Source organism: Eurosta solidaginis, chromosome 4 (assembly GCF_040869045.1).
Source record: "Eurosta solidaginis isolate ZX-2024a chromosome 4, ASM4086904v1, whole genome shotgun sequence".
In the NCBI taxonomy this organism is placed as follows: domain Eukaryota; kingdom Metazoa; phylum Arthropoda; class Insecta; order Diptera; family Tephritidae; genus Eurosta; species Eurosta solidaginis.
The window spans coordinates 150315362-150328947 of record NC_090322.1 but is presented as its reverse complement, the minus strand read 5'-3'; the positions used below and the strand labels follow the sequence as shown (position 1 = coordinate 150328947).

At 36.7% G+C, this 13586-nt stretch overlaps 1 protein-coding gene across 1 annotated transcript; it reads right to left on the bottom strand.

Annotated features, from left to right (window-relative positions):
- Nucleotides 1–3846: 3846 nt before the first annotated feature.
- Nucleotides 3847–12971, bottom strand: spirit (Serine Protease Immune Response Integrator). The gene is made up of 8 exons (XM_067783398.1): nucleotides 12733–12971; nucleotides 12386–12661; nucleotides 7853–7932; nucleotides 7627–7742; nucleotides 7415–7567; nucleotides 5404–5486; nucleotides 5169–5329; nucleotides 3847–5078 (listed from the first exon to the last, which is right to left on the bottom strand). Exons 1-8 carry the CDS (start codon nucleotides 12794–12796, stop codon nucleotides 4881–4883), a joined length of 1131 nt encoding a protein of 376 aa, XP_067639499.1. The 5' UTR covers nucleotides 12797–12971; the 3' UTR covers nucleotides 3847–4880.
- Between the last annotated feature and the right edge of the window lie 615 nt (nucleotides 12972–13586).

Below are 13586 nucleotides of genomic sequence, written 5' to 3'. Positions count from 1 at the left end.
TATTACTACTAAGTAAAGCGTAACAAAAAAACAATAAAAATTTTGAAAAATTGCCTAATTATTTTAGGTATACGTAAAAACTAAAAAAACATGACTTAATTTTTCTGCAGTTTTAGATCTGGAGTCATTGTGACATGTTCCGTCAACAATACGCATGAGATTACGGGTGTGTTCGAACCGACAAATAATAATAATAATAATCAGAGCTGCTCAAGCCCAATACACTTAAAGCTCTTTTGTTTTTGTTTTGCTCTGAAGAATAGCCACAGATACAAATTCACACTTTGAATATAAAAAAAATTTGCATACCACTCCCATATGTCCTCACATACAAATTCGATGTATATGAAAGTGCTTGAATTTCATATGAAAGTGCAAAGAAAAAGCACTTCCATATGAAAGTGTTTGAATTTCTTATGAAAGTGCAAAGAAAAATCACTTCCATATGAAAGTGCTTGAATTTCATATGGAAGTGCTTTTTCTTCGCCAAGGCACTTCGGTATGATATTCAAATGTACACTAATAAATTGACAAGAAACAAGTTTCAAAATTTATTCATTAAGGGGACCATCAAAATTCTTTAAACATTTAAAATATATATTTTTTTCAATTTAAAAAAGTTTAGTGTACATATAATTGTGTATATGTGTTGTTATTTATACTTGAACAGCCCTGATAATAATAATGCTACATAATTGATGAAATGTTGCTGATACTCAAGCTGATATTGTCGTATTAACTATAAAGACACTCCCCGAAGGTATTGGGGAGTGTTATCGATGTTGATGGTCCTTTGCCGGATACAGATCCAGTACGTTCCTGTAACAAAGCACCATAAAGGCATTAGCCCTACCATCTCGAGAACGATTAATATGACCATATTAAACCTTCTAGGCCATATCGCCCCCACCCCCTAGTGCCATGAGGAACTTGGGCCAACTTGGGGGTGCCTCGCCTGCCAAACATGTGTATGATACCTTCATATTTGTAACAGGATCCCCCTCGCATAGCTGAGGTTTACAATTGGGTTGAGGAAGCTTTGAAGCTATAAAACTTTGTATTGCGCTTATGCTAGCGATGATCAATACATTATTAACTTTCACAGCTGCTCTAACTTTGCCGAAGAACGTGATGCTGTGCAAAAAAAGTATCACTGCTGCAACAACTGCAGCTCGAAATGACTAATTTCATTAAAAAAGTGACAAAGTTATTGTCCCTTTCGTGTATTAAAATTGTCGCTGACAAATTTGACACATTTCCAAAAATCATTTTCTTCTTTATTTTCGCTTAAACAGTAGCATTTACCTTTTTGAACTCAGAAATCATTAGAATTATTGAAACAAGAAATTTTTGTTCAATATTATGCAAAGTTTGCCCTCTTATTTGTCATTGTTACGATAATTTTGTCGGACCGAAAGTTGTCAACATTATTGTCCGACAATTGTCGATTTAGTTACTGTCGAGATGAAAGTTCTGCCGTAGTTGTTGACAGGTATCTATGAAATAAAAAAATTGTCGGCAGCAATTTTATCTCATGTAACTGTTTTGAAAAAAAAAAAAACGACAATTGTTCAAATTGTCACTTTTGGCCAACTTTTTTGGAGGACTCAGTTCTGTAGCACACTATTAATTTTAATCAAGTAAAGTGTTTCAGAATTTCTTCCATGTAAAAAACAAATGCTGCACCCTTTGTAGAAGAAAATTGAAATAAATGCCGAAAGTCAATGCTTCGACATTTTCCCGCCGATTTTCACACACTTCTTGAATTTTCGAATTTTGCTGAGGACGTTTTTTCTACTCGGGCCAATTCGTAACAACCGTGATCAGTCATACGATCACTAAAAAAATGGTATTCGGATTATATTATAGTGATCGTACTACTTGATTCGTATTCGGCATGATGATGTATGAGCGTTGGCATTTTTACAACCAATTCGACGTTTTTATATCTTTTATGACTTAAAAGTATGTTTCAACGTACTTTTGGTCCTTAAAAGAGAAATTCGTTCAAAATAAATCGAGATATGTTATAATCCCTTTTAACTTATACGACTGACGTATCACGTAATTTTCTTTCGTATCGTATTCCATCCGTCGTTGTGTTATGTTAACAGTGCTTCGCTCCATTCGATGGGTACGACCACTCACAAATTGTCATCAAACTTCTCTAACGGGAGTCAGGGCGGCCGAGACAAAATCCGGGCCCCATACTAAAATGAACAAATTCTCAAAATCAAAATTACCATCTTTTTGTATATACATGTATATTTAAGCGTATACATGCATACATGTATATCGCTGTATAAGAACTTGCATCATACTGAATTTTTCTGCGGCAACAGAAAACGAATTCAATTTTATGCTACAAAGCCGACGCCAAAAACCAACACCACCTTATGCGGGGTGCAGACCCGTTAAGAGATTTATAAAATTTGTTGAACTTTAAAATGATTGCTATCTATGAAAGGTGATTAAAGGTGTAGTTTGTTTATTTTCTGTAAGCAAAAAGCTTGGATAGCATTTTGGTGGTAAATTACCCCCTCATCCCCCTCTCGACGGGCCTGACGGGAGTCCAAAGAAACTAGCAGTTACATAAGGGCTGACCATAGGAGGTTGGTGTTAGAGGCGTAGTTTTATGTGGAACAATTGAAAAGATTTTTGATGCCATCTGGTGGGGACACATCTCATGCAGGACATACATTACAACAGTTTAACCTGTTAAAGTATCCAAAACGAACTTGGGCCAGGGTGACTCGTGTCTCCCTAGGTAATGTGCTTTATTCTTCTGCAAGAGTTGGATTTTGTATATTGATAGCGGGGTTCACCGGGCGCGTTCTGGCAAAAGCGTTTACCGATTCTGTGTGGATTTAGCTTAGGGCCTTCTTATGCTCATCTGTATCAAACGGCTGTGATGACAAGTTAAAAAAATATTTTGTTGAGTTTGCTTAGTTTTTAGTATATTATGTCAGCTCAACCAATTAAAAAATCAAAAAAAGTTAATACTTGGCATGATTCACCTCTTAGGAAATTTAGGCCGAGCTTCTCTTCCATTTTGCGTCGTGCTCCTCTTAATTTTTACTACAAATTTGTTACAATAGACAGACACTAGACAGAAATAAACTGAGAATCATGGTGACGTGAATAGATCAATTGTTTTATACGGTTTTCACACATAAACTTAATCGAATCACAATTCTGTTTAATGAAATAATTAAGTTTTCCTTTTCACACGGCCTATTGCTTCATTGAGCGAATATCTGTCAGCAGCCCCAAAAAAATATTTCGTTTTTAAAAAAAATAGTTAAAATAATGGAAAGCAGCTGTTTCCTTCTTAACTATAAATACAATCAAAATAAAATTCCTGCGCAACTACCCAAAGATGTTGCACCTTACCCAATATGTGCATATTTTCGAAAAAGCCACATTATCTTTTGCAGCAAATGGAGCGACAATTAAATTTTGCATTTTTTCGTGTTTTTCTATTTTTCGTAAATTATTGAAAATAATTATTTTTGATTGTCATTTGTTACATTGACAATAAAATTCGAAGGACCAAGCAAACCCGACTGGCTTTTTCAGTCGATTATGGATTCAATAAAGCAATAATGAGATAATTAAGAATTTGTATTTTGTAGAGAAGATTGAGTTCAATTAGGGCTTTGATGTAGAGAACTTGACAAATTATTTCATTAAGCCTCTGTGTGAAATTGGCATTAGGCCCACTTGAAACTCGTCAAGTTATCTTTTTAACTCAGAGTTAGCTCCTCACACATTTTTGAAAAATTTTCAAATTAGCGCTGAGTTAAAAAGTTAACTTTCCGTTTTGCATGTGGGCCTTAGAAAGTTTTATTTTAAAGAACAAACATTTTTTTTTTAATTTTTATTTAAACTTTCGGTTTTTATTTCAACTTAAAAATATTTTTGCTGCGTTTATGAAAAGTTTTTCCCGAATTTCAGAATAAATTGAATATCCACGTTAAGTATTTTAAGTGCAACATTTATACCAGAAATTGTTAATTTTAAAATTGTAATTCTAGTAATAAAATAAATACACACACGGCTACAAATCTGAGCCGAAATTTTGAACCATTCATCGGTTTACGCGGTTTTTCATTTCTTTTTTTTTCATTTAAATTTAAAACCTCTCAATTTACTGCTTTATTTTTAAATTTTATTCGGTTAAACTATTAAACTTAACTGACCATTAAGCTTAAAATTTCAAAACTTTTTTAAAACAAAACCAAAAAGTTTAAAGTTAGTGCTAAAAATCTAAAAGTAAACAGATTCATTTTTGAAAAAAGCATCAAGTCATAGATCCTCTTTCACAAAATTTTGTTATATATTCAGATGAGTACACGACTACGATTCACACAACGTCGACGCGACACCTAACGACGGACTGCACAACTTTTTTCATACTGCATACTTTTCTGGTTTAAAATTCAAACCAAGCTTTACGGTTACAAAAACCGGTATAATCTAAACTAATAGCGTTTTCTTTTCTGAAAAAAGTGTCGCCCTGTTGGTTTTTCCGAGCTCTCTCGTGAGTTTGTTTGTTCTTTTCACAAAATATTTTCCACCGGATAAGAAAAAGGGTCTCATTAACTACGAAGAAAAGAGATTTTGCATCGCGGCAACAACAACAACAACAACTAGATCAAAAGTTAGAATTTAAGAGTGCAACATGAGGGCAACATTTATTGCAGAAAAGAAAACGCTATAAAAGTCTGGTTTGCTCATGTACGTAGTTCAAGAAAGTTGCAAATTCAGGCTCAAACTTTTAAGCGTGTATGCATGAACATGTATATGTATGTAACTTAAAATTAAATTGCCATTGCTTAATGTTTATGAATAGTTATTTATGTAGATTGCATTTTTTTCTAACCATTAACCCCAAATCCACTTAGCTGTGCTATCGGCCACACGATATCCTCTATCCAATCAACGTACGCGGAAACACGAGTGTATATGCTAGGCGGTGCACCACCACAAGCTTGTCCAAACGATGTGATGCCCACCACATAGGAATACGTGATATCGCGATCGACTTTCATAATCAATGGAGCACCAGAATCACCCTACGCAAAAAGATATAATCGTATTGAATACATAGCTCGTGAAATGTGGTAAGAGATTGAAAATTTTTAAAAATTTTAAAGTCTAAATACCTGACACGTATCACGACGATTTTCTTGATCACCGGCACATAATTGGGTATTTGCCAAGCCTTGTTGTAATATATTTTCATCTGGCATATAAAAGCGTTGACAAACATCATTGGGCACGAGGTAAAGTACTGCTTTTTGTAATACATTTGAGTTGCTTCCAGCTAAAGTTTGAAAGAAATTCATATAAAATCGAAATCCATAGCTTATAGTTTAACAAAAAAAATGTGTTTAATACCAAACTGTGTATGCCCATAGCCCAGTGCTGTTACATTATTGTGCGGCGCTTCATATTGGGTCCACAAGCATGCCGGCGTTTCTCTACAAAAAAAAAAAACATATATATCTATGTACCTTGAACATAAAGCTGGAAAAAGAACCTTGAAGTGAAATCAAAGAAAGCTACACGTGCAAAGGGCATGGCATATACAACACAGTAATTCGACCGATACTAACGTATGAGCAGCGCACATCAGGAAGGGTGAAACGTTTCCACTTGATGCTCTACAAGTGGTCGTGGGATTTATCGCGAAAGACAAAGAGAAACTAACATGCGAAAATCGATCGAACACGAGCTCGCAACTATGATGACATGAAAAGGGCACGTTTAAACGGAATTATAACTGACCTTACGTCTGACACCTCCGATATCACGGCGGTTTTTTACTTCCAGGCGCAGAACATAAGATATTCTACAAGAGTGGAATGGGAGGAAGGTCAAGTGGTAGGGGCTTTACAATCTACACAGACGGCATCGAAAACACACAGAAAATGGAACTGGAGCTGGAATGTACTCAAAGCATCTGCAGGTAAGTCAATTGTACCGACTTCTTCACTCATGCAGTGTATTCCAGGCGGGGGTCAATGTCTAAGAACGAAAAGCCAGACTTTTCGAGGATAGTACTCTCCCAGAAATAAAGGTAACGAAGTTTGTCAACAACCAGGCTGCCTTACAGGCATTAGAATCCAACGTGATAAATTCTGATATCGTGCGGAGGTTTTGAGCCCTGCTGGCGTCCATACGGCACCTTAATGTCTCCCTTTGCTGTATCCCGGACCACAACGGTATTGAAGGGAATGCATTTTGCAGATGAGATGGCCAGGAAAGGTTCCGAAATAGACATAGGGCAACGGGGTTGCTGTGGACCAACCGGCATGATTGCGAGATCTCAAGATTCTTATGGCCATGTTTAGATGGGAAAGGAACTAGCTTCCTTCTCAAGATAAACAAATCTGCAGTGAGAGAATTTACAAGTGTAATTAAAGGTCATTGCGATATTGCGCCAATACTGCGACGGTGGCGCATACCAATAAGCTCCCTCTGCATAAGCTGTCAGGATGAAAAGGAAGAAGAGGCAATTCAGCACTTTATCTGCCGATGTCCAGGACTGAAAACAAGACAACTCAGAACTCACACCTACTTAATTTCATCAGAGAAAGGAAGTGGTTCGTTGAGGGCGAATGTGCCCGCCACCCGATATTCACTGAGAGCACTCCACTCACATTGGACAAAAATGTCTCTTAGTGGAAGTGTGGGAAAATTACCTTGAATTAACAATTGAAGCGAAAAATAGTTAGGGTATATTGGCCTTTACCCGCGGCTGTGTCCGCAGGAAGAAAATAAGCTGTACAATTTTGTCGATATAAAAATTACATTTTTTATCGGAACCCGCCCATGGAAGCTGGAAGGATCAGGTGGAAAATGATTTAAATTCCCTTGGAGTGATCAATTGGCGCCAGTTAACCCATTGCTTGGAACTACATACATACATATGTACACATTATAAGGACCTGCCAATACTCCATTTTATCAAGCAGGCTATATACGTTTAAAAAAATAGCTTTCAGCTTTCTCGAAAAGTAAAATACAACCAATTGAAAATTGACAAATATGTTACGAGCATCCAGGAAATAGTGGGACTGCTTCTAAAAAAAGGTGAACAAAAATTGATTCATTAGGGACATTTTCACGGTTTTGTTAAGTTTTCCTAGTTGATATGTATATCGTTGAAAAGGTCGTAACCTCTTCTTATAAGATCCGAACTGAAAGTCAGTTTATAACCAACAAAGTTATAGGCTCGTAAGGATCCAAAGGTACGAAAAGCCGAGATTTTACGCGTAACTAACGATTTTGGAGGTGTCCGGGGAAAATCTTGTATGCAGTCATTCTTAGATCTTCAAGATCTACTAGAAAAATTGTATCACTTCCCAGGTATTTTTTCGGTGTCACACAGTGTAATTTAACAAACCTTGCATCTTGTGACAATTCCAACAGCGCAATATCATTATATGACGAACCGCTTTTATAGCTTGGATACACAAATATTCCCTTGATAGGTATATTTAATGTTTTCGTATCTGTGATATTCGTACCACCAATACGCACCACTACTGGTGGTTGTCTGCAAATAAAAAATAAAGTTTTAAAACACTTTTATTTCCCTCATCTTCAGGTGCTCACCCTCCTAATCCGGTGCAATGCCCTGCTGTTAATACGAACTTCGGCGATATAAGAACACCAGCGCAGAAAAATAAGATACTACTTTTATCAGCATTCGATGTCCAACCAACTGCGGCCTATTATGTAATTTTGAGTGCAATTAATACATAAGTATATTGATATACAATTTATTGGGAATATTTTATTGCTTTGTAATTGTATGTAATTTGTACGAGTATGTTATTACCATATAGGGGAACTCTTTTGGTTTTGCTGGCTCGCCACGCACTACCGTTGTATGGAAAGTACCCTGCTGGGACTCACATTCTGGAATGAAGAATTTCATAAGAAAGAATAAATAAAAAGCACATTCGAGAATCAAATTCTAGTCGCTGATTTTTAAGCTTTTGGGCTGGACAACTTTCCAGAATTTTGCACTCGTAATCACAGCCCAGTGAATTTCTCGCCAGTTTCCAGGATTATGTTGATAACTTAGGGTCATTCTCTCGCCCTCTGGCTAACGTTGATCTGCGATTTCTTTAGCAGACTGCCAACCCATTTTCGTCAAATAAAATTCCGGTTAGGGGTAATGGGATATAAAAAGGGAGCACTATATTGTGATGAATATTACCATCTCTAAGCTGTTACTAAGTAAATGCACAACAACAAAAACATTAAAGTAAGCTACATAAACACATTAATCATCATTTACCCACATACATACAAGGCAACGAAGAGATAACTCACACACAGATGTAGTCATCAGTCGAAGTAGTACTCACATATACACATATGGCTGATAACTAAGCATGATTTTCGAGAAGTTACTAGACCTTAGGGGAAATGGGCGGACGAGGCAACAGAGAGTATAAAAGCAGCGAAAGCTGAGTATTCAGTAAGCAGTTCGATTTAAACACGAAATTAGTTGTGAAGTATAAGGGTTATTGTGAAGTACTTTCAAATTAGTCTAATAAAACCATTTTATATTATTGAATATTGGAGTTATTTATTCAACAGTTTCGCGATTTGAACGTTAGCAGAAGGTTTGGAATAAGCGGAATTTTCCTAAACTCGTTACAATATAATACCTCTCTCTCCCTCTTAAGTGTTTTTTTTTAGGCGAAATAGCACGTTTTAAAGGTTTGGTGGTAATTGATTCAAATGACATAAACAATATAGGCAACCATTACCTGTCATAAGTATTTGGTTTCAATTTGAAGAAAGTTCAGATCGACTTTATATTCTGTCTGTGTTAGAGTTTGGTCTATGAAATATCTCTTCATTACTTCAACGACTAAATTTAACATTTGGCCCACATAGGCATACAGATTTCAGAATTCCGCATTTTATATTCTACTTGTTCGATGAGTGTTTCGGACATACCAAAAAAAAGAAATTCTTCATCTCGGCTTAGCTAACCTCAATCGAACACCAAAGTAGTACTAGTCGTCTTCCAACTTTTCATCCCTGTTCTGTGCAACAGGTGTTTTTGTTGTTGATTAACCGACAAGTATACTACTTTAGGGTTTTGAAGTGTGTTGCTGAAATAACAGTACTTTGTGGGATAAATTCACATACCCGCAGGTTTCGGCTCTAACCCGATCATGATGCGCACGATTTAATTTGAACAAGTTTAGTTTTAGATCGCTCAACTACCACCCCTCCTTCCGTTAGGAACTTGAGTCATCACATTTGTTTTTAGGTATATCATTTCGAAATAGATATCAGGTGGAGTATTATACAGGACTTATCGTGGTATTTGGAGAGGACTTTTCCTTCATTTTGCCTACTCTGGTATGTATATAGCGGAAGTCATTCTCATTTACATATCTGTATCTGTCAATAGCGATATGGCTTTCCATTACTTTCCTGCTGGGTCACAGATAGTACAAGTACTATAAGATGATGTTGATAAAGCATATATGTAGTTCATGGGACAATATTCGTCATCATGCTCAAGTAATTGAATTTAATTATGAACATTTAAACAATACAATTATTGCATGTCGTGATAGGGATCAGTGCAATCAATTAAACGAACAAAATAGGATAGGAGAAATGGGAATGTACTCGCCAAAATACAGAAATATGGACATCAATGTACATAGATTTAATTATTTTGTTTATCTGACTTGATTTGGACGAGCATAGAATATAGCTTTTGGCTAAATTATGTTGTTGTAATAGAGAACGAAGTCAATTTCGCTGTTCGATGAAAGATACAAACCTCGGTAGGTACGGTAGTCTTAGCTTTTTCATAATTTCATTAAGGGCTTCCGTAGAAGTTTTTAACCCATAACAGTTTGGCTGTTCTTCCCAAAACTATTGGTATTTTTATATTCAGCTGAGCAGAGCTCACAGAGTATAAAAACTTTGATTGGATAACGGTTGATTGTACAGGTATAAAGGAATAGAGATAGATATAGACTTCCATATATCAAAATCATCAGTATCGGAAAAAAATTCGATTGAGCCATGTCCGTCCGTCCGCCCGTTAACACGATAACTTGAGTAAATTTTGAGGTATCCTGATGAAACTTGGTATGTAGGTTCCTGGGCACTCATCTCAGATCGCTGTTTAAAATGAACGATATCCGACTATAACCACGCCCACTTTTTCGATATCGAAAATTTCGAAAAATCGAAAAAGTGCGATAATTCATTACCAAATACGGATAAAGCGATGAAACTTGGTAGGTGAGTTGAACTTATGACGCAGGATAGAAAACTAGTAAAATTTTGGATAATGGGCGTGGCACCGCCCACTTTTAAAAGAAGGTAATTTAGAAGTTTTGCAAGCTGTAATTTGGCAGTCGTTGTATGCTTAATAAAAATTAGCAAAATCGGAGAATAACCACGCCCACTTTAAAAAAAAATTTTTTAAAGTCAAATTTTAAAAGAAAAGTTAATGTCTTTACAGTATATAAGTAATTTATGTCAACATTTAACACCAGTAATGGTATGGTGCAACAAAATACAAAAATAAAAGAAATTTTCAAAATGGGCGTGGTTCCGCCCTTTTTCATTCAATTTGTCTAGGCTACTTTTAATGCCATATGGCGACCAAAAATTACCAATCCTTGTGAAATTTGGTAGAGGCTTAGATTCTAGGACGATAACTGTTTTCTGTGAAAAAGGGTGAAATCGGTTGAAGCCACGCCCAGTTTTTAAACACAGTCGACCGTCTGTCCTTCCGCTCGGCCGTTAACACGATAACTTGAGCAAAAATCGATATATCTTTACTAAACTCAGTTCACGTACTTATCTGAACTCACTTTATATTGCTGTGAAAAATGGCCGAAATCCGATTATGACCACGCCCACTTTTTCGATATCGAAAATTACTAGAAATGAAAAAAATGCCATAATAATATACCAAATACGAAAAAAGAGATGAAACATGGTAATTGGATTTGTCTATTGACGCAAAATATAACTTTACAAACAAACTTTGTAAAATTGGTGTGACACCTACCATTTAGCAGAAGAAAATGAAAAAGTTTTGCAGGGCGAAATCAAAAGCCCTTGGAATCATGGAAAGATAACTGTTCGTGGTATTACATATATAAATAAATTAGCGGGACCCGACAGATGATGTTGTGGGTAACCCTGGTCCACATTTTGGTCGATATTTCGAAAACGCCTTCACATATACAACTACCACCACTCCATTTTAAAACCCTCATTAATACCTTTAATTTGATACCCATATCGTACAAACACATTATAGAGTCACCCCTGGTCCACTTTTATGGCGATATCTCGAAAAGGCGTCCACTTATAGATTTAAGGCCCACTCCCTTTTAAAATACTCATTAACACCTTTCATTTGATACCCATATCGTACAAAAAAATTCTAAAGTCACTCCTGGTCCACCTTTATGGCGATATCTCGAAAAGGCGTCCACCTATAGAACTAAGACCCACTCCGTTTTAAAATACTCGTCAACACATTTCGTTTGATACACATATTGCACAAACGCATTCTAGAGTCATCCCTGGTCCACGTTTATGGCGATATCCCGAAAAGGCGTCCACCCATGGAACTAAGCAAATTCCCTTTTAAAATACTTATTAACACCTTTCGTTTGATACCCATATTGTATAAAAGCATTCTAGAGTCAACCCTGGTCCACCTTTATAACGATATTCCGAAAAGACGTACACGTATAGAACTAAGGCCCACTCCCTTTTAAAATACTCATTAACACTTTTCATTTGATACCCATATGGTACAAACAAATTCTAGAGTCATCCCTGGTCCACCTTTATGGCGATATCTCGAAAAGGCGTCCATCTATAGAACTAAGGCCCACGCTCTTTTAAAATACCCATTAACTCCTTTCATTTGATATCCATATCGTACAAACAAATTTTAGAGTCACCCCTGGTCCACGTTTATGGCGATATCTCGAAAAGGCGTCCACCATAGAACTTAGGCCCACTTCCTTTTAAAATACTCATTAACACCTTTCATTTGGTACCCATATCGTACAAACAAATTGTATAGTCAGCCCTGGTCCACCGTTATGGCGATATCCCTAAATGGCGTCCATCTATAGAACTATGGCCCACTCCCTCTTAAAATACTCTTTAATACCTTCCATTTGATACACATGTCATACAAACACATTCCAGGGTTACCCTAGGTTCATTTTACTACGAGGTGATTTTCCCTTATTTTGTCTCCATAGCTCTCAACTGAGTATGTAATGTTCGGTTACACCCGAACTTAGCCTTCCTTACTTGTTAATGTTGATATAGAATAATTAAAGCTCACCCATCTCACTACGCCGTTTCACTTGCATCGGCTTCATGTATAAAATCGGTTCCAATATAGGACTCGTTTCAATTTCACAACACACGATATGTTCGAATTTGTTAAAATAACACGTTTGTGGGCGTATATTTTCATTTTTCCAACGTCTCAATGCAGAACCACATTCGGCTAGATTTTTACAAGTTCCTCGCACTTGTTTAGCTGCATCTACATAACAAGTATTAGAACTTCCCTCTGAGGGGAAAACCACACCACGCAGCGAATCCTGGGCGAAAGCTGTGAACATAAAAAAGAAACTTATACAAATTGAATTTTTCGGATTTCGAAAACTATTTAATTAAACTCACAGCTGCCCCAAAATATGATACTCGCGAATCCCATGAACCACATTTTTGCCTTTTCTGCTAGCATCCACTCTGTTCAATTAGAATATGTTTTGCATGCCAGAGTTCTACCTTATATGTACATGTGTCTCCAACGTCTTCTTCTACTTAATTGCGCAGCCTCAGCGCTTATCAAATTTAATTCAAATATTCTCGGTTGTGCTTTGATTCGCGTCTCAGTAACAACTAAATTGACTTTGGTCTCGTCGTTGGTCTTTTACTTAACGAAAGTCTTCCTGCTGTCCATATACCTGTTTACATTAGTACATGTGTATATGCATGAACGTAGAAAGGGAGGAGAAGTGAAGAGCTAATGCTACGCTTGTATTTGAAACCTTGCGATGTCGTGTCATGTAAAGGCAAAAATACTTACTTCCTTCATTGGTGTTTAACCGCTTAAACAGCTCTTTGCTGTGCTAACTTGCGCCAATTGCTAACAACAAGAGAATCCTTGTCACATTCCACCTGGTCCTTACAGCGGAGTGGGGGCCGCCCTCTTTCTCTGTTTCTTTAGGAAGGTTTCAATACTCCCAGAAATATTTTGGGAGCTCTACCTTATTGCCATTATTTGTCTGTATCCGGTTTGTTCCAGTCCTTAGACTCCAGAGGTGTGAAAACCTTTAACTTGGGGCCTGCTAACTCCTTCATTCACTCTGTAATTGGCCTCACAGAAAAGTTTTCATGTGCAATGAACCGAGCACTCCATACATGTGCTCATTTAAAAGGACCGAGAAAAGTAATCGATACCAAAAAATCATTGAAGGAAAGTAGTCCGTACCTACTCGTATCGTACTCATTAAAAAGCTCAGTAAAACTTA